The 22,062-nt window shown below is 42.7% G+C and overlaps 1 protein-coding gene across 2 annotated transcripts in view; it reads left to right on the forward strand.

Annotated features, from left to right (window-relative positions):
• Window positions 1-7,069: 7,069 nt before the first annotated feature.
• NFE2L2 (NFE2 like bZIP transcription factor 2) overlaps window positions 7,070-22,062 on the forward strand; it is a 30,647-nt gene continuing 15,654 nt past the window's right edge. Inside the window, exon 1 of one of the 2 annotated variants that reach the window (XM_016208954.2) lies at window positions 7,070-7,174. In XM_016208954.2, coding sequence (XP_016064440.1) covers window positions 7,130-7,174 — 45 coding nt within the window. In that variant the 5' untranslated portion in view covers window positions 7,070-7,129. Of the gene's footprint in view, window positions 7,175-8,610; window positions 8,760-22,062 lie in introns of those variants that run through there. The other variant, XM_016209019.2, reaches the window with a different exon arrangement.

Genomic DNA, 22,062 nt, shown 5'->3' on the forward strand with positions numbered 1-22,062 from the left:
GGATTAAAATGAGGCACAAGCAGCCCTGGCCTGGTGGCTCAGTTGGTTGGAGTGTCTCCTGTAAACTGAAAGGTTGCAGGTTCAATTCCCTGTCAGGGTGGGCACTGAAGGCAACCAATCAGTCTCTCTCTTCCTCTCTCTCTCAAAATCAGTAAAACAGATCCTGGGGTAAGGATAAAAAAATGAGACACAAGCAAACTTTTGGAAGTGATGGATATGTTTATTACCTTGATTGTGTTGATGGCTTCACACATATATATCAAAACTTATCGAATTGTATACTTTCAATATGTGCTATTTATTGTATGTCAATTATACCTCCATAGGGCTGTTTGAAAAAAACAAAACACATTGTGTCAAGTTTCATAAAAATGGAGACAATTCTGACCCTCTACCATTAGATTGGATAGATCAAGTGCCCGCTTTATCTGTGGCATTCACCACTTCTTGCATATGGGTTTTTGTAATCTTTTTTTTACTGGACCACAAGGACTTTAAGAGTAGAATTCATTTTGGTTTTCCCCCAGCATGATACCCCTCATCAGCTGTTGTTTTTTAAATGAATAAATTGCCTGGAAAATTTTTGGCAAAACATTTCTATCCAAATTCCCTAATTAATCCTTGTCATCTTTTTTAATTTATTTTTTGTTACTCCTCACCAGAGGATGGTTTTTCCATTGATTTTAGAGCGAGTGGAAGGGAGGTGAGAGAGAGACACCAATTAGTTGCCTCCTGCACATACCCCCATCATGGTCCGGGGATCGAACCTACAATCCAGGTAGGTGCCCTTGACCGGGAATTGAACCGGTGGCCCTTCGGTGCTCAGGCCGATGCTCTACCACTGAGCCATGTCAGTCAGAGCAACTTCTGCCATTTTTTAAAGTATCCATGGGAGGCAGCAAATCTTCATGCTTAAGAACTTTAAAGCCAGAGTGGCCTGCTCAGCTGTTTACTCACTGCTTGACCGTACATAAAATTAGCTAACCTCTCCAAGCTTCAGTTTCCTCATTCTAAAAGCATAATAATATACTTACGACATTGGCTTTCTGAGAAGATTAAATGAAATAATCCATATAAAGTGCATGGCTCATAGTCAAAACTCAATTTTAAAAAGGCAAGTGAATTAATACACATACCATCACAAACTTTTGACAGTTTATGAAGCCCAAAGACTGAAATATTTTATTTTCTATCAGGAGAATGAAAATGTGATGAACGGTTACCTGAATCTTATGAGAACTCTAAACCGGCATTCAAGTTACTTGTATCTTAGGCCTTTTAGAAGCATACAGCCAGAGGACTTTAATTATTGGGAGAAGTGCAAAGGTTACAACAGCTTATGGTCTTGTCAGTACATTTTATACCTTGTTCTTAGACCTCGTCGTTAAAGTGGAAAGATTAAAAACCCTGCCATTAGGTAGAGAGGCTGAAGTTCTAAGTGACACATTTAGTTTCTCCCTGCGCTTTGCTTTGAGGTTCTTAAATGTAGAAACCTGTTCTCATGTGTGTTTGCAAGTTTCTATCTAGTGAAAAATACTTTATCATTCTGTCCACGGGGAATTAATTAAACAGAATGTGGAAAAATGTAATCTTCAGGGAGCTTGGCTGTGAGTACGCTCAGTAAATACTGCACAGACAAGGGACTCTATAGAGCCCTAACCTAGAATGGACTGGCCTGGGTTTTAGAACCAGCCAGTTTCAGCTCATAATTTTTTTGAGCTTTGAGCAACTCAGTTGTTTTGTAGCCTTCTGATTTATAATGTTGGGCCTAGTCACATCTCCATTATTGAAAGACATGCAAGGGTTACAATAGTTTACAGTCTTGTGGGGATTTTTGAAATAACATACATGAAATAATTATCATCATTAATAAATTGGGTCATTAATCTCCAAAAATAAGGTTCTGACATGTAAATAAAATTTACACCTGACCCTTTAGGTGTGGCCCAGTACTAGATCTGCCTTCAACAGTCCAAGTCAATTTGTTGTATGGTAAGAACATAATATTAGGGGTCAGGAAATATTATTCTGCTCCTGGCTCTACCAATAGCTAGTTCTGTGATCATTAGTAACCACTTTGCCCCTCAGTTTCCTCCAATATAAAAGAAGAGAGTTGGACTAGATCAGGGAGGGAAAAGACCTGCTGTGTGCCACCACTCCTGTCATTCTGTGCCCATGGCAGACATTGTGCATCAATCACTGAATATTTTCTACCAAATCAGGAAGCTGCATCTGAATTCTTCTCAGCAAAGCAATGTAGGCAGCCAGTACCAAATCAACTGGAGTTGGCAAAGTAAAACCCACTTGCCATCTTTGAGCAAGAAGATCTTTCAGGGTTGTTTTAATTTTAATATTCCTCAAAAGCCAAAATGAGAGTCCATGGTATAGCAAATGCTGGAAGACAAATATCTTGGCAAATATTACTTATCTTTTTCACATTCCAGCTTCCTAGAGTGTTAAAGGCTTTGTCTGCAAGGCCTGTCTGTCCATGGGGATGCTCTGTTCTTCCATCAGTGCATCTCATTCTTTGCCCAAAATGAAAAGAATTTAACTAATTTTCCCCCCTAGTTCTAAAAATGCGTACTGTAAAACTTTGAACAATGCAGAAAAATACAAAGAGGGAAGTGAAAATTGTCTGATATTTGATGCCCATTATTAATATTTGGTAACTGGCTTTGCAGACATAGCTCTAGGCATAAGGGTTTTCTATTCTGTTTATTTTCCCCATGCAGCAGTGTTATGTATGGGCAACTTTGCATATCACTCTGAAGCTGCAGTTCTTAGTTTCTGCTCAATGTCTTCACAAAATTCCATCTTTGTCTGGGGACTACTATTCTGCTGAGGGAAGCTTTGCAAATATAACAGCAGATTGAAAGGGCAAAGGATTTTTAGACCCTTATCAGAACCACACTTAAAGATATGGTCAAATTCTCCACGCTCCACTCTGGTAGATAGAGAATGGAAAGATTTGCAAAGCTTGTAATTAAAATTCAGTTTGAAAATGACGTGGATCCAGTACCTTGGGAAAAAGCTGGTTTTCTTTCAATAACCCCCCTATACCCAACCCCCAGATTTTTTTCTTCTTATTATAAAAGTAATATATGTTATTTAGGAAAATGCAGATAGGTAAAATGAGAAAAATAAAAGTATCACTAATCAGAATAATTATGGTTAACATTTTGAGCATATATGTTCAGTCTTTTTTTTCCTGTGCGTATATATTTATATATGTATCACCATATATAATTCAAAAGCACTCTTTTAAACTTCTGGGTTTTTCTCCTTATGCACTGCACTGCGGTTCCTATAGAGCACTGTTTGTATTATGAGCAGGAAACGACAAGTTTAAACTGGCTTTGGAGATTTAAAGCTCTTTGTATCAGTAGTTTGCATAGTGAGGTATGCACACCAAGGAACCAAGGTTATGGGTGTGTTTTGAAATTAATACACCAATTATTTTGAACACTGTGGTACCAGAGTTCAGCTTATCCACTGGGCATGCTGCTCCTGAAGTTCAAATTCCCTCAGCAGATATTCAGAAAGTATCTTACATAACTGGTATAAATAAGGTCATGTCAGGTCCAGAATTTTTGTATGCATTTAACCTCCATTTACTTGATTGATGAAATGTCTGAGTTCCTTAAATGCCTTTGATAAGGAGAATATGTCACCATCACTTATCTAATGGTATGATACTGATGCATGCTGTAATGAGGTAATTTACCTTGTAGGTAGCAACAAGCATATATTATAGGGAAGATAACTTCCTTATTCATAGGGAAGTCAGTTTGCTTCTAAGGGTTTGAGACTCTATTAAATTATAAGGTACCATCCCTATATGTGCTCCCAAAGATGGTTAACAAACAAAAAGCAGCCAGGAGAAAACTTGCCCTTGATATTCAATATGTGCTATTTTGGTTATCTATTGATAATGAACATAATGCCGTTTTGGTTAGCCACACCAAAACTTAGTGGCTAAAAACAATTTAGCATAATCTCTCTCACCTCTTTATTCTGACTAGGCTCGGCCAGGCAGGCTTCTGCTGGTCTTGTTGGAATTGTCATATGTGGTCAGATAGCAGCTGGGGCTGGAGTCCCCTGGGGCATGACTAGGTGGGCTGGGAGGGCCAAGATGGTTTCTTCACTCACACGTCTGGTGACTTTGTTCACATAGCTTCTCTCTCCACTTGGAGTCTCATCCCCCAGGGCTTCTCTCCATGGCCTCTCTTCCCATGAAGATTTTAGACTTCTTACATGATGGCTGACTTCTAAGAGTGTAAAATTAAAAGCAGTCAGACCTTTTTAAGGGAGAGGCCTGACATCATGTCACTTCCAGTCTCCATCCATAAGTTAAAGCAAGTTACCTGCTGCCCTTGATTCAATGTCAGGGAACTACATGATATTACGGGGCGTGGGGGAGTGATTCATTGGATGCCATCTTTAAACACTAGCTACCTGATGTGCTCCAACTGTAAACTAGACAAATTTAGAACTTTAACCATAATTCCAACAGAGTCTGGATATTTTCTGGCTCAAAGATAGAGTACAATTAAGGGGAAATGAAAAGAGGAAAGAAACCTCAAGGTGATAAAGGATTTTGAAACAGTAGGTACTTTCTTGGGCCTTGCAAACTTGGCAGCTTAGATCACAAAGAAGGTGAAATAAATGGGTGACTGCATTACCATTATCCAAACTCTGAGTGCTCAGAAGGCTTACTTGATAATGCTTATTTAAACTCTAGAGCAAATATTACAGTTCTGACACATTTCAAGCATATAAGGAGGGTTTCTTTTCAAAGACAGCAAAGAATTCAGACATCAATGGAAATGTAGAAGGGTTAGTAGAATGTGAAACCAATTAGGGGGAAAAATAAAATAGTAGCTAGGAGAGCCTGGCAGTAAAAAGAACTCCCATGGCACCAGGACAGGAGAGAAAAACCAGCATTACCTTTCCTGTTTCTCTGGAGCTTCTCAACGTGTAGTTGCTGCGCCCTCACAGCACAGTATGTAAGTTTAGAGGGCAAGGCCTAAGGTCTCACACGGAGACAGTCTCATTTCAGTGTGTACCAAGACTGGAAATCTGCTTGACATGAGCAGTTTGAGACCAGGGTTCCCTCTTTTGTGTGTGTGCTGAACCACCATTCAATGCAAAATAGCTTTTCCTTAGTGTTTATGTTTCTTAAACATGTTCAGACTCTTCTGATATTGTTCTACTCCCTTTGAAAATATGTACTCTGCAGGTGCCTGAAATAATATACTCAGCAATTGCAGTTTTGTAAGAGTAATTTCATTCAGTCTAAACTCAATGGAAATTGGTTGCTTAACAAGGAAATACCAAACACTTTATAAACTCCTTGAGGGGAGCAGCAATGTCATATATGACTTTGGTATCTCCTACCTCCTAGGCTCATTGTCTACCTTCTGGGATGTAGTAGTTTTAATAAGTAACTCGAATTGTTGACAATATATTCTTTGCCCTTCTTTGAGGCAGAAATGTCATTTCATTATGTCTCTGCAAGTATGATGTCAGGTTCATTGTAAATAATTTCTCCTAAGGCTTCTTTTTCAGTGTGCAGATCATTTTACAGGCTTTTCACATAACAGCTGAAAGGGTTTAATTTAAGTCGAAGAAGCTTGCTTCAATTACAAGCGATTAATTTAGGCTTGACTTACCTCAAGGAATATTTGAACATATAAATTTACAGATAAATCCTGGGAGTGTTCAAATTATGCAACCAAAAGAAAGTAAGTTCTTTGGGTGTTGACCTGCTATAGTCAGGTGTGTGTGTGTGTGGGGGGGCGTTGAATGAAATAATAAAACCACTGCTGGCACTACACCTGGTTTTACATAATATCAAGGAGCTAGAAACTGAAAACCAGGCTTGTTAATTCAGAAGAGAAAAAAACACACCCACAAATTTATTCTTTTTAAAATCTTTCAGATGTCACAATAACCTTGTTTCCAAGAACTTGGGAGTTTTCTGTGGGCAATGATTAATTTTTAAGTGTTTTTCATGTAAAACGTAGTGTATATTCATTTTAGATTGACAACATGCTCAAACAGGGAGATAAAAATCATTCATGATCCCACAACTATATTTGGTGAACAATTCCATTTTTTCCTAGGCACATGTTGTTACATGGTGGATCCGTACTACACAAACTATTTTATGACTGGTTTTTTCCATTTTCATTTTTAAAATTATATAGTGAGTACGTACAAAGAAACTCGGAGGATTATGGCGTGTCGTAGGTGCGCACCGCGTTCAAGGGCGCCCCCCGAGGTAGGGCGTGTGCGCCCGGGTGGGGAACGGAAGGTCGCGGCGGGCAGTCCCGCCTGGTCTGCGACCGACACTTCCTCTGCCCTTGGCGCCCGGAGCCGCGCCAGACGGCCAGCGCGTGGGAGTACGCGGAGGGCGCTCGGGCGACTGCGCCGCGCGGCCCACGCTTCCCCTGGGCAAGTCCCGCCGGCCGCAGCCCGGAGGGGACGGAGGGCGAGGGGGCAGCTCGCGGCGCGCGCAGCCGGGTCCGGGCCGGCGCCGCTCTCGGGCGGTGGGGCGAGATAAAGCGGGCGAGGTTCCGCGGCTCCACTTCAGGGAGGCGCGGCTGCGATACCAGCGCCGGCGCCCGGTGGGCAGCCGTGTTTGTTCCAACTGTTTAAACTGCTTCACAGCGCCTGAGCCCGAGACCTTCGGCAAACAACTCCTAATCTCTCGGGCGGAGAGCGTTCGTCTCATTGGCGAGAGGGCGGCTCGAGCGCGGGAGCCTAGTGGCTCACGCGGCCCTCCTCCCGGCCCCGCGGCCGCCCACTGGGACCCCGGCCCGGGGCCCTTTCCCACTCCCGGCCCACGAGCTCCTTGCGTCAGCCGGGCGGGGGTGGGGGATTTTCGGAAGCCCTGCCGGCGCGGCCAGTCGGGCTAGGAAAGGCCGGGGCTCTCGCCCCGCCCTTGGGGGGCGGGAGGCGTGGCGCGGCTGGAGCCCGGCAGGCGACTAGGGCCTCGCAGCCGAGGAGCGAGTGCCCCGGAGCCCGCGGGAGCTGCCGTCGTCAGTGCGGCCTGGTGCGCGCCGCGCCTAGCCGGCCGGGACAGGACAGCCGTCGGGGAGCCTCAGAGCACGGGTCCCAGCTCAGCATGATGGACTTGGAGCTGCCGCCGCCGGGGCTGCCGTCCCAGCAGGTGCTGCCCCCTCGGCCCCACAGTTGTACCAGGATGGGGGCGTGGGCGCGGGGGAGCCGCGGGCCGGGAGCGACGGCAGCCACCGGCGTCTCCTCCCGTCTGTGGCCGGAGCCTGGGCTGCAGTGGCCGCGCACTGGGGTCGCAGCGTCTGCCCCGGGCCGGGGCGGGAGAGCGGGGACCCAAGGGGCCGCGAGGGAAGTTGGGGGCGCCGCTGGGTGGACCCACCGACCAGGTGCCCGCCGCCCCAGAAGGCGAGTGGGTGGGGGTTTGGGGGACATGCCTGCGCGCGTGGGGCGAGTGAGGCGTCTCTCGTTGCGTCCCCGGCCGCGGGGTTGGGACGCCGGAGCCCCAGCCGGGCCCCCAAGTTTGAGCGGCCCCATGGCTGCTGGGCAGGAGGGGGCGGACGCTGGCGGTCTGAGCCGGCGCGGCCCGGCACTTCCGGGGCTGCGCCGCTCCCCCGCCTGGGAGCCGGCAAAAATGTGCCTAGTCACGGGGCCGCTCTTGGGGGAGCTGAGGTCTCCTGGCTGGGACCCGGAGCCCCTTCTCTGCCGCCGCTGTCCCCGGCCCCACAATTCGCGAGCATTAGCGTAGTTTGCTCACCCCGCTGGGCCTGTTACAGATACTAGATTCCTGTGCCCGATACTGCAAAAGAAAGGCCAGTATTCAGTACATCAGAGCCTGGCGTAGGGAAAGGTTTATTGCTCAAGAAGGTCTAGCTTGAGAAGATGGGAGAACTAGTTTTCAGGTCCATTCAGACGTCTTTTACTGTCAAGAGTAGGGTGGAGGGGCGAGGCAAGAGCTAAGGGTGGGGGGTGGGGGTGTAAACAGGCGTCCAAAGGTGCCCTAGGAAGAGCACGACATTTCTAAATACCTTTTTTCTGGTGGACCCCTGCCAGTTAATGAGTCTGGTTCTGGAATCATCTGTACATATTTCCCCGCCTTTTCTGCTGATAAAGGGAAGGGGTTCCTTGAGTAGAACTCTAGTTAATTATCAAAACTATATGGCAGGAGCTATTCGCCTGAAGGCCACCAGAGAGAGTGGAAGCTTTTCGCTCAGTTACAGGCCGTCCAAGGGTGCTCCTTTGCCCGTCCATGGGGTCGGTCTCTTAGGCAGCCTGGCCAGAAAACGCAGACCCCAGGTAGGGGACGAGGAGGTCCCCAAGTGCCCAGTGGGATAGTATGCCACGACGTGCGGCTGCTACACCAGGCCTCGCACAGCGGGAAAGTTTCAACCTGGTCGGATCCCAACTCGTGGGGAAGAGCGGGCGGGGCAGGGACTCGGGTTGGAGTAGCCGCGCCCCAGCGTCTCCATCCTCTCACGGTCCCTCCTAGTGGCCCTCGCCCCGTGCGTGGCCTCGGCCTCCTTGACCGTGGCCGGTTGGCTGTCACGGCAGCCCTCAGTTGGCCCTTTCCTGCCTTAAAGCTTGCAAACCTTGCCGCGCTGGAGCCAAGGGACAAGTTGGAGCTGTTGATCTGTTGCGCAATTGTTATTTTTCCCCACGGCGGCTTTGTCTTTGGATTTAGCGTTTCAGAATTGCAATTCCAAAATGTATAAGGCAGGATATTCTGTTTTGTGCTGTCAAGGGTAAGAGTTGCGAGAGTAGATTAGAATTTCTGTTGCTTTTAGGCTTTCCTATATTATTTCTCCCTTGGGTGTTTTATGTAGTTTTCCTTTTCTCTGAGAATTTGCCTAAATTTCTTAGCATGCTGCCTCTTTTGATGGGACACCGATGTTTAATAATGCTTTTCTCTAAAGTTCTGTAAATTGTTAAAAAAGTGAAAATGAGTTTCTCTTTATACTTTGTAGGGACTTTTAAGAAGTAGATATTTATATTTCCTTTTTTTTTTTTTAATTGGGTTCTTAGGAAAAAAATATTTGGTTCAGGGAAAGGTGTAACTTAATAAGTACAGCAAATACCTAATGTTTTAGACTGATCCTGAATATCTAAAGTGAGGTTTTAAGTTATTGACAATGTATTGTGCTTTTTTTCTTTGAAACTGTTTGTCTTGAACTTTCCCCCGGTAATAATTGGGATTGTATTCCCCTGGTTCCCACTGGTATGAAGTATGCTTTCAGACTTAGCTGCTGTTCAGGAGTAATCTGTATGGCCACATATACAGTTATCTATATGACAAAGGGATATATGATGCTAATGGACTTTAGTTTTCCTAAATTCAGGAATTGTGGTCTAGAACTCTCCATTTTTAAATTTTTCTCTTTACTGTGTAATTTAACGTTTTATATACAGACATGCATAAAGCTTATATACTGCTTTCTCATTTAAATGTGAAATTTCTAGTTACGTATGATAACTCCTTCATCTTTGTAATCAGACATCAGTTAGCTTATTTGAAGACTATAAAAAAAGAAAATGGATTAAAATTTAGAATCAATTTCATGCCTATAACTGATTCATATTAAATCACTGTAGTCCAGAAAGATTTGAAGAGTCAAAGTGGATTCTGACCTTTTGTCAGCCTCCAGGTATGATGTGGTATTAGGGTATGGTTTTTCACCCTCTGTGCAAAGGAGGTGTTGATGAACAGGTCGGTAAGGAGAGCTTTAGATTCTTTATCTCCAGTAGGTGGAAGGAACCATCCGTTATTCTTTCCAAGGGTGTCTTGGAGAGATAAAAGTACTGTTGTGTGTGAGGGATGAAATTGATCTTGGACTAGACCGATAAGATTATTTTTAAAAGAAAAATAGGACAGGCCTCTCATCTCCTGAATGAATGTTAATCACAGAACAACTTGACTTTTTAGATGTGAAAAATCTCTTGAGAGATTGTGGAAGTGGCCTGTAGGAACAAGTACACAACTCACATCAGTCTTCTCTGCATTTAGAATAACTTGGGCCATTTTGGAATCTTTCTTTTTTGACTTGGGTTTTTATAAACAATGCTGGGGGAAACAAACACCTTGTCTGTGTTTAGGATTACTAGGAAGGGTTGGAAGCCAAATACGTTATTTTTTGTAATGTTTTTTATTTAGGATGAATTATACTTAAAGAACTGCATGAGATAAAGAAGCGCTCTGTAAACTATAAGCACTTTTTCCCCCCTGGGAATTTCTTCTCTATTGGCTGAACGCATTTAAAGGGGCTTTTGCATAAACAGCATTTCCTTTTTAATTTTTCCTTTATCTGGGGTTAACTGTTCAGTGTAAACTAGGATGCAGGAAGAATTTGCCACTAAGATGATAATAGATGTGTTATTGGCCACTTCCTTTCATGCCAGGCAGTGTGATAATTGCTTCATATGCATAATTTCACCGTAACCCCATAGGAAATACTATTATCTCCAGTTCCCAGATGAGAAAAGAGGCATAGAGTGGCCAAGAATTCTGCTTAAAAGTGACCCAAACTATTGAGCAGTACAGGTGGGATTCAAATCTAAGTAGTCTGACTCCCATAGCTCTTAATCATGACTTCCAAACTGGACCAGCACTAGTTAAGCTTTGAACAGGAAGAAAAGCTTACATTTTAAGAAAAACTGGGGAAACAAGAGGCAGGAATTAAAGACGTTATTAACCTTTTCCACTTACTGAGAAATTCAGTAACTGTGTATGTGAGGGGGGAGGTGGACCTTTTTCCATCCAGTGAGAATAAATAAATCTGTCAATGGATTTATCACATGGGGGCCTTTTAAGGAAAACACAGAGTAGGGGTTTTAATTTAATATAATAATAGTTTTTAAAATTTCTGGGATTTCAGCATTGTCCGAGATTCTGCCTCATATTTTTCAGGGACAGTTTTCCTTTTTCTTAATGAAATCTCTTAGCTACTGGAGTCTTTGTTCACCTTTGTTTGCCTTGTTAGTTAGAACATTCTTCTGTTCCAGTGGCTCTTTCCCTTTTGAAGGAGTGGTCCAAAGTAAGTTTGGTAGTAAAGATGTATATGTGGTGAAGAGTGGGACAGACAGGATTAAACCAGGTTGAAGGAAAGTGGGAGGAATGGAAAGAATTTGAACTGAAAACAGCTGGTAGAATTAAACACTAACCTCGTGTTTTAGCATTTACGAATCGAAGCTTACTTGGAATTTTGAGAATAGTACATTTCAAAATTAAATTCTTTATTTCTTAGTCCTTAGTAAGTTGAACAGATTGTTTTGAGAATTATTGTCTTATTTGTCAGAGTTAAGGATACTGCAGGATTTTTAGTATCCAATGGGTGATTTGCCTAAAAGTTGGTCTGAGTAAACCCAGGGTGTTTAAATGCCTGGCCTAATCACTTACAAAAGTTTGTTGGAAAATCTGTTGCATACCAGGGTATAGGAGAACAAGTTTACTAAAAGTAATATTTAACCTCCTTTCTTCATCTATAGCTGTGTGTTTAAGTTTACCGTAAAATGGAGAATAGAGTTTATATTTTGATAATATGATTTCTAGGAGTTATTCAGATTTCATTGCTACCTGCTTTTAAATATGCTCCAACAAACATTTATTAAAAGGGCTCTAGCCCTGGCCGTTGTGGTTCAGTTGGTTGGGCATCTTCCTGTCACAGAAAGGTTGCTGGTTCGATCCCCAGTCAGGGCACATACTAGGGTTGTGGGCTCGATCCCCAGTAGGGGGTAGGAGGCAGCGGGTCCATGTTATGCTCTCATATGGATGTTTCTCTCTTCTTCCTTACTCTCTCTCTAAAAATCAGTAAACTATTAGAAAAAAATGGGGGGAGAGGCTCTAAGCTATAGGCCAAGGCTGCTTCAATTGATAATGGTATCTTCTCTGGAAATGAGCACAAAAATATGTTCAGCTGTATAATTCCTGAATGGTATTAGAAAAATACAAATGGTGTTAATACACCATTTCCATTCTCCCCCTCAAAACAAAACAAGACTGCTAAACAAAATCCCACCCTTCCTAAAGTTGGCGTTTTCTCTGTGTCACCCTGCCACAATAAATGCTTAAAAACTATTAGTATTAGGAATTTTAGGAACTCTGAGGGTGGAGAGCACTTTTAACCAATTGTTTTTACAACACTTATTCTACAATACTCATTTGTCACAAAGCCTCATACATGAAAGTATTTTTGTGTATGAGAGTGTGTAAGTTTATTTGACCCAAACTCTGTTAATACGAAAGACAAATCCAGGACATAGGAAAGATTTAAAGCACCAAGTCTGCCTTTCAAAGGCCCTGCTGATAATTGACTCTTGAGAGTCATTATAATCCATCAACAGCCTGTATTCTGAAGGATTAAAAATATACATATAATTTTATTTGGCAATTCTAAGCAGTCATTCTTCTCTCAACACGCTTGGAAATTGAGACTTTGGGGCCTGTGGTACCTGCAGCATACTGAGGAGATCCAAACTTTCTCTTTTTTTTTTTTCCTCTTTCTAATTAGAAAAGAAAAATATCAGGTCATTTTGGCTTTGAAGCCTCCTTCTGAATTTAATAGTTTTTACTTTCTGTTTTAGACATTTCTCTTCATTGGGCTTTAAAAATCTCTGATGCTTGTCTTATCTGTGCATCTTTTTTTTCTCTTTCTACAACTAAATTGTAAGTTCCTCGAGAGCTAGGCATAGAATTTATGTTTCTCTTTTTTTAACAGCTTTATAAGATATAATTAAAATACAGTTCCCCCCGCTTATAGTGGACAGTTCAATGATTTAGTATATTCAGAGTTGTAGAGCCATCACCACACTCAAGTTTAGAACATTTTCATTATCCGAAAAGGAACCTATATCCACTGCAGTCATTCCGCAATTCTCTTTCTTAGTCCTTGGTCACCACTGATCTGTTTTCTATCTCTATGAAGTTGTCTGTTTTGGATATTTCATGTAAATGGAATCACAACATATGTGGTTTTGTGTGACTGGCTTCTTCCACTTAACATAACGCGCACAGGGTTTGACCATGTCGTAGCGTTTCCATTCCTTTTTGTTGCTGAATGCTGTTCCATTGTACGGATACACAAAATTTTACCCACTCATTAGTTGATGAATATTTGGGTTTCTATTTTATATATTTTTTTATTGCCTATAGCAGTGTTTTGCTGTTTATTATAATCACCATCAGTATTTTAAAATACTGCTGCTCACACCATAGCCCTCACTAAATCAAAGTCTCTGGCGGTAGGACCCAGGCAACCGTATTTTTTCAAGCTTCTGAAGGGATTTCAATGTGCAGTCAGGTTTGAGAACCAGTGCCCTAGAGAGCCTAGCTCAGTGCTTTGTAGCCATTGATATTTAAATTTTTTAAAATAGGTTAGATTTTAGAAAGAGAGGAAGGAAGAAGAGAGAAACACCCATGTGAAAGCATTACATTGATTAACATTGATTGGCTGCCTCCTGCATGCTTCCTACTGGGAATCAACTTGGCAATCCAGGCTTGTGTCCTGATCGGGAATGGAACCAGCAACCTCTTGGTGCACCAGAGAATGCCCAGCCAACTGAGCCACACCTGTCAGGGCAGCCACTGATATTTATATAGTGACTTAGCAAATGTGGTTAGGATGTCTTACTGAAATCATAAAAGGAAGTGTTTTTGTATTTGTTCACTGACCTTCACAGCCTTAAGATCAACACCTAAGTCTGAGAACTGTGTTTAAGGTGCCTGGTGAATGAAATTCAGTAAATGCAACTTGAGCTCTTTAATCCCTCGTGGAAATTTGGATGATAACTTTTTTATCAAAGGTTTTCCCCAAGTGGTTCAGAATTTTTTCATGTTTTGTCAGGAATGTTGCCTGTGATAACCTGCAGTCTAGGTAATTTGGGAATAGCATAGAAAAGACAGTGAGGACAGGTGCTTGGGATAGTTGTAGAGCCTGGAGGCCCAGATGAACTTAATCTTACCCTAGGGAGCTCTGTGCTCTGTATTCTTGAAACTCATAAAAAAAAAAAAAAAAAAAAAAATTAAATCTACAAGGCATCTTTTAGCAGCTCAATTTTTTGATTCTCTGTATCTGCTTGGTAAAGGCGACTTTATATTCTGACCACGATGGCTACCATATGTACTTAACCTGAATGGCTTTCTGGTTTACATATTTGGAAATGGGGGGCTAACTTCTGAGTTGTTTTTGAGAGAGAAGGAGAGGGAGGGAGTGGGGAGAGGGGGAATGAGGGGGAGAGAGAGATGAAGATGAACAGCACAGCAGTCCCATTAGAGAGACTTGAGGGTGTGGTTCTAGGCCTTCTGGAGCTGGCTTAGTCCCACCTTGCAGACAGGGTGGGAACAGGCCCAGAAGGGAGTGGCATCCTGTGCCAGCCAGCCAGACCTCTCTCCAGTGTTGCCAAGCAGAGCTTGTGCAGCCCAACTCCAGTTTTGCCCCCATTGGAGGGGTATATTTAGTCTCCCCAGGGAAGCTGCCTGCTTTTCTAACTAGTCATCACTTGTTTGGAATTCTTGTTAACCCATCCTCTCCTACTGCTTTAAGATTTAAAAAACAGTATTCTAGTCTTTCACTTGTTCTTACACATTTTGTGCTGAATGATGTACATGATTGGTGTTTACCTCAAAACAGAAGAATTTCAGGGTTAACATTTAGGCTCTATGCAATGCATACTTGTTTTTCCCTTTTTAAAGGCTTTATTTTATTATTTATTGATTTTAGAGAGAGAGGAAGGGAGAGAGAGAAAAACATCGATGTGAGAAAGAAACATTGATCGTCTGTCTCCGGCATGCGCCCTGACTAGGGGATTGAACCCGTAACTTGGGTGTGTGTCCTGACTGAGAATTGAATTCGCCATGTTCTGGTGTACGGGAGGGCGCTCCAACCAACTGAGCCCCATCTGCCAGGGCTGTACTTGCATTTTAATGAATCATTTTTCTTATTAAATGCCCTTCCCTTTTTTGCTGGAATGTAACCAACATTCAGGGTGGGTTAGTACCATCTCTGCCCTCACCTTCCAAAGTCTGTGTGAGAAGCAGCGTTGACAATATTGACTGGGTATGTAGGTGGCCTACTGATGAAGAGTATGGAATTTTGCTTTACTCCAGACTTGACAATATTTTGTCTGCTCTGCTTCAGCATAACATTATAATATCACACATGGATGCACACAAAATTATAGTATCACACATGGACCCCAACTTATCCCCAGCCTAAGGGAGTAGAGTACAGGGGGAAATGATCATCATACTTTCTTTGCCTAGTGTAACCAGAGTAGGAACAGAGGTCTGACATGGAACTGTAATCCTTCAGGTGCTTGAGGGCTGACTAAGAACCTGTGCTTCTTGCTGGTTTGTTTTACAGTACTTGGGTCTTGCTGTTGTGTGTAGAGGGTGTTGAGGAACCATCAATTTTTTTGACCTAGCAAAAATAAGCTTTTCTTAATCATTAAAACCTTGGTAATGAAAACCACCAAAAAATAAAACGATTTTTTTTTTTTTACTTGCAATAGGGGGGGGAAATGCAAGAAGTTGTTTTTGTTCTTGGCAATTCTCAGTGAAACATAATTAAAATCTACATTGAGAAATCAACCCAAAGGACAGGGCAGCTTTACTTTGTTCTAATTGGGTCCTCCCCTCAGCCCAGCCCATGTGCTCTTTTCTACTGGTTCCCAAGCTGATACCAGGCCAAGAATGAAAACTGTCCTCTGGGTTCTTTCCACTCCCCCAGAGACTCACCCTCTGCTAGAAACTTCTTTACCAGCTGCATGTTGGGGAGAATCCTTGCTGCAGTCATTGAGAGTGACGATGGTGATTCTGAAATGGGAGAGTCCAGGTTATATCTCACTTGGAAAATGGGTTCTGCAATGAAAAGGAGAAGGACTGGGGAAAAGAAAATTAGCTCACAGGATTCCTTTTAATGAATCCAGGAGGAACGCAGCCTTTTGGACTCTTCCTGAATGCTAAAGAATAAGGGACTTCTTTACAAAAATTAATTAAGACAGTATCCCAGCCTCAAAGAGCTCATTCTATGTTTACTCAAAGAGGGGGCTGCTGGCACATGGGCTGGATGGACTTCTCTCTGGAGTGGAGTACAGTCCCACATTACAAGATACTTTGCAACAATCAGAAACTGGACCCATCTACCCCCATACAACGATTCCCAGTGGAATCATTGTGGTGCATTGACTTCTAGAGTATTACTGCTTGTTCTCAGGAAATCTTCCTTGGTTTTTGTGGAGAGGCCTACCATCTCCTCAGGTAACATCCTCCTCACACCTTGTATTCTAAACTAAAAGGGGGTAATGAGAGAGAGATCATAGCACTGATGAAGGCTCTAGAAACCAGAGGGACCATGTGCATTTCACTTACTCAGGTAGAGTAGTCTAGTTCCCTAACAAAGAGCAATGTTATTTAGTGGTAGTTACCACGATTTACCATTTCTTGGGCCTCTAGCTGGGAAGAATTGGTCTGAAAAAGATAGACATTATTTTTAATTTTCAAGATGAAGTTAAAAATAATAAGCCATATCTCTTTGGGTCTTTACTGCCTTTTCTACTGGGTACTTTTTGAAGACATCTGATAAGTGAGGTAAGAAAGTAGGGGAAGCTGTAGAATAGCTGAAAAGGTTGAGATGTAATCATTTGATGCTTTAGGACAAAAGTCTAGAATATGGGGGCAAAATGATGTTGCCCATTTCTTGGCCTTTTTCTGAGGGAAATAACTAGTGTTTTCTAAGAATATATACTTAATCAACATTTGTATTGATTGATTAATTGTTATATTATCCAAATTACAAAATTCTTTAATGGATATTTGGAGATACTATCATTTGTGTTCTCTCAAAAAATCAACTTTATTGTTAACTTGGAGTGTGCATTTATAGTTCTTAAGATGTAATAATTTGTTTTTAGTAGAGTACCCAAAGAATAATTTGAAGTATCATTACTGTGAATAAAGTTAAATAATTTTTCTATGACTAATAGTTGGGTCATAAATGATATTAAACATACCTTTGTTACTTTGTTACTTAGAACTCTTTAGCCCCAGATATCTTAGGTATACAATGAAAATACTATATTCTAGGCGTAAATGTACACTTATTCATTCCACAAATATTTATTAGGTATTTTCACCCCCTGGGGAACTATGAGGGCATGAAGTTATTTTACTCTTCCAAGATAATGCAGCAAATGTGTTGCCCTCCTTGAAGGACATTTGCTTTTCAAACTGCCCCTCATTAATCAATCCCTTTGCTCTTTGTACACCTGGATTATAGGTCATGCTTCATACCATAATGAGTATAAATTACATCTCTATCTCCTCTGCTTAAGGTACAGCTTCCTCTAGGATAGGGACTGTTTTTTACTCATATTTGTAACGCTGTCTGGCACCATGCTTGGTACTTAATTAATAGTAATTGCTCAGTAAACATGAGAGTGAGTCTGTTACTATGCTATAGGAACTTGGTGTTTATATAAGCTCCTCTGTGATATATGACAGCTCCATGACAGTACAGGGGAGAGGTAGCGTTTTAACTAGACTCCTTTTTAAGGGTTTCATTTGACTCATGCTTTAGTTGGAAGCTGAAGGGAAGATGCAGGCATGAGCTGGATGGATTGTCTGCATATTGGGCCGCTAGGGCTGAAGAGGTTAATTTGGGGTCTGTAGAGGACCTTCAAGTGCCTGTGTATGACTTTGCAAGTATGCAAGGCAGCTGGAAATCATGGGTTTTAGAAAGGGCAAAACACACGAGCTAGATGTGGACAACAAGCTGCTTTGGCCTGTGAATAAGGGGATGAACAGGTTGGAGGCAGAGATGGTGAGGGGCTCTTCTGTGGGTGAGTGTGAGTGCGGTGAGGTGGGCTGGCATTAGCCTGAGTATTGGGGAATCTGTAATTATAACTCTAAACTCTGCCTTTGTTAACTATTTAAAAGAATTTTTTTAATGTTTGGAGGGGAGATTTTGGCCCTGTGACGCAACCATGTGTGCTCAAGTTTGCATGCCCGTTGTCCTGGTGGTTTAACAGAAGCCCACTCGCCGGTGTACTATTCCCATTGGTGTCAGAAGGGGAGGGTGAGCCGGAAGCTGCTGCTCTGCTGTGAGGATTGTTGGCTTCAGGTGGCACAAGGGGTTTCTCTCTTTACATCCTTTTGTAAGATCGATGTACTCTTACCGTCTTCAGTCGTATCTGTCAGTCTCATCCTTGGCTGCTAGTCACAGTGATGGGCAAGAAAAAACAGACCGCATCCTCTCCTTTCCCTCCCATGGGCTTTGCTTGTGAGGACGGAGCTAGCAGAAGTGGCCACCTGACAGTGCTGGTGGTGGCAGCTGCTGGCAGCTGCCCTCTCAGGCTCTTCCCAAGGCTGGGCAGGGTGCTGAGTACTTTAACAGACTGGCTGTGTCCTGCACACTCCTTGCAGTGCCCTGTGAGATAAGGGGCACTGTCCCTGTTTTGTCCGCAGAGAACTCAGGCCTTGAGAGGTTAGGTTGATGGTTTTACAGTGGAGTGTGTCTCAGTTTCAGCCTCATTAAGATGAGGCTGGTATCTACATCAGAGCATTCCTAAATTAAGAAAAGAACTGGGCACAAGATGGCGTACATGGTACACGTTCAGCAAGTGGTGGCTATGATTATTATCATACTTATGTTTCTTATTTGTCAGGGATATTTGAATGTGTGGGAATCTAAGATGCTGCACTTGAAAATTACCTCCTTGCATTCTAGCCGTGTAACAGCGTAAAATCCATGCCTCTTCTTGCTCTATAAACTTCTCACTCACCTGTGGGCTTTCATATGCATGTCCCTGGTCGCGTGAGAGGGCCTGATTGTTGTGGCAACTGAAGCTTCCTAAACAGAAAACCCATCCATAGCCAGGCCTTAACTGCCCTAGGACAGCAGAGGGCCATGTACTGCCCAGCTTCCCTGTCGGACCCTCCCCCTGCCTGCTGCATCCCCTGAACTTATGTGGATTGATAAGCCATCTCACTGAACTCCTCATTCCCAGAAACACTCTTCACTTGTGGCAGAGCTTCTTGCTCTGGGGCTCTGGGCCTAGAAACGGAGCAGTGTCCACAGAAAGAGTTTGGGGAGTGGAAGTGTGTTAGTGGAAGGCTAAATCCAAACATGAACCCAGCTGACCCCTGTGGCCTTGTCTTCTTCTGAACTCCACACCCTTCTTTAGAAAAAGAAAAAAGGCAGAGTGGTGAAGGAAAAGAAACTTCTAAGACCCTCGGGGAGATGACACGGCTGAAAACTTTTTACACTTACCACACACACTCTCGTTGCCGTGCAGATGTCTGATTCACAAGCAAGTTAGGACCTCAGGTGGTTAGACTCAGAAGTGTGAAAATCAGATGCTTCTCATGTTCATTTGACATCTGCAATAGGAGTTGCATTTATTAATAGTATTAATACCTCACCCCTGAGTTGTCTTGTATTTTTATGAAGTATTCACATACTATTTTTCATATAAGAAACACATTTGTGAGAACAGGTATTCTGCCTGGGGTTTCCCTTATAGTTACAGCACAGTGAGGTTAGATGGATAGGCCAAAGCTACCCCACGCACCTGATTAGCAGCGGAGCCCCAGCTGGCACCCTGCAGGTCTTCCTAAGCCAGCGTTCTTTGAGCAGCCTCCCTTAAAGAGGCCTAGGCTATTCTGAAGTAAGAGCCTGTGTTATTTGAGTACTTCTGTAATAGAAACCTGGGTTGGGTCTCGTTGTTATCCTTTACCTTTATTGGATGGAGGTCTTCAGACAAAATTACTTAATCTTTCCATCCTTCAGTGTCCTTGCTCCAAAAGGGTGATGATAATACTACTACCCACCTTACAGATTGGTATGAGCATAAACAGATACTGAATACACGTGCCTGGAGTAGTGTTGCGCACATAGAAAGTACACAGTAAGTGGTGGCCATTATTACAACTTAGATTGTGTCATACCCGTCTTTATTCTGGACTTAAAATATTGGCACTCGCCCGGCTGGGCGTGGCTCAGCGGTTGAGCGTCGACCTAGGATCCAGGCGATTGGGGTTCGATTCCCAGTCAGGGCACATGCCCGGGTTGTGGGCTCGATCAATGACTCTCTCATCATTGATGTTTCTGTCTCTCCCTCTCCTTTCCTCTCTCTGAAATCAATAAAGATATATTTAAAAAAAAAAATTAAAAAAAAAATATACATATATGTTGGCACTGATTGTTCATTCTCAAGTCTTAATGTGAAGGCTCACCAAGTAACCATTGTTCTTACATACTTAGTGGGTTAATTGAAAAGATTTGCAACAAGGGAAAACTAGATTCTGTATTGATTTGAAGAGAATGTAGTATGATATATACACTAATTATAATTTCCTTTTTAAGAGGTCCAAATTGCCATCAGGCAATTGGCAACAGGTGGGCACTGTGCATTTTCAAATGTGCACATCTGAAAGCAGGTGAAATATCATTTCCAAACTCAGGGTTATTCATATCCTTAGTTGGGACAGATAATACTTTTCCATCAATAAGGCCCCTTATTTCTACCCAGTTTTCAGATGACCTTTGCAGTAATCATGGTATTGTGTGGCATCTGGACCATATCTTTGCTGAATAATGTCAGGATGATACATTTAGTCATTTTGAGCCCTCTTAGTAGTTCAGATTCACACTATCACTTTCAGGCCATTGAGGTGGCTTTTTACAAATAATTGCTAAAAGTATAAATACTACCGTTTGGAAGGGTTAATGTTCCCAATGTATCCTCAGGAAGTAGTTCACAAAACAGAAGAGTTTGGTTCAATAGAATTCCCCACTAAGGAGTGTGGAGGGCTCACTCCTTAGGCTCCTGCAGAGCTGCACTGTCCAGCGACTTTGTCACTAGCCACTTGTCACTTTTGAGTGCTTGAAACAAACGGGCCAGTGCAACTGAGGAACTAAATTTTCTGAATTTAATGATTTTTGATTTAAATGTAAAAAGTTTAGGCCTGTTTTATGCTATTGTTTTCTTAGGAGTATAGCAAAATGGATTTAAAGGAAACAGCCACCAAGAGCTACAGTGAACTCCCTTAGAGTAAACCAGGATCTTACTTACATTTTGAGGAGTAGAGGAGGAAAGGGTGGCATTACAACTTACTAAGTGGTGGTTTGATTTATGGGTTTGCTCATCAGATTTAGAGGATGGCTGATTCTGCTGCAACTGCTGCATCATGATGCAAATGCAAGTGGTTTGTGTTCATAAAGCACTACAGATGTAAGGGCTGGTGTCTCCAAGGAGTTTCTCTCTCCAAGGAGACGTAGAACTATTTATTTCTTGAGTTGTACTTGGTCTTAGTTAGCCTTTGGATGCGTCAATTTGGAATGTGCATTTACTGGGTACGTGGCCTTGATCCCATGATTTGGAAGTTCTTAGAGCTCCACATTAATTTTGAGCCATTTTTGCTCTTTGTAGCAGAGATGATCTGCCTGAAGGGGCTTAGAACCAGGAGGCTCTTAGATTGTATTGAGCTTGGAGGTGGGAGAAGGAAAGTCTTCTACAGAAAAATGAGGGTCAAACATTGGTCATTTTCTCCAGGTAACAGTTTCATAGGCCGTTAATTTGGCTGCAGGATTGAATCCTATACAACAGTTTTGTAGAGGTCTGTTTTCAAAGTAATTCCTAATAGTTCATGAATCTTTACTTAATAGAAATTGCAATAGGAAAGTCTAGTTTAAAATCTAATTTGTATTGGGTTGACCAGATGACCCCTCCTGGGTTCTGCTCAGTCAAATGAGACTCAGGGCTGGTTTACCCATTTAGCATTTCTGGGCCTCGGGGTCCGCATTTATAAACCTGGGATTTGGACTATGATCTCCAAGGTCACTCTCAGCTCTCCTTAGTCAGCTATGCATTGTAAATGTAATTTAATGGCCAACAAACATCTGTTCCCGAGAGACACATCCTTGGAAAGAGTGCCTCTTTAAGGAGGTGGTAAATAGGTCAGCCTGGCTGGACTTTTTCCGTGAAGTTTACCTCATCTGTTAGAAGGGCTGAGGTTGCTGATTTTGCCTGTTACGATTGAGTGTTTCACCTGTTGAG

Source organism: Miniopterus natalensis, chromosome 8 (assembly GCF_054644295.1).
Source record: "Miniopterus natalensis isolate mMinNat1 chromosome 8, mMinNat1.hap1, whole genome shotgun sequence".
NCBI lineage: Eukaryota > Metazoa > Chordata > Mammalia > Chiroptera > Miniopteridae > Miniopterus > Miniopterus natalensis.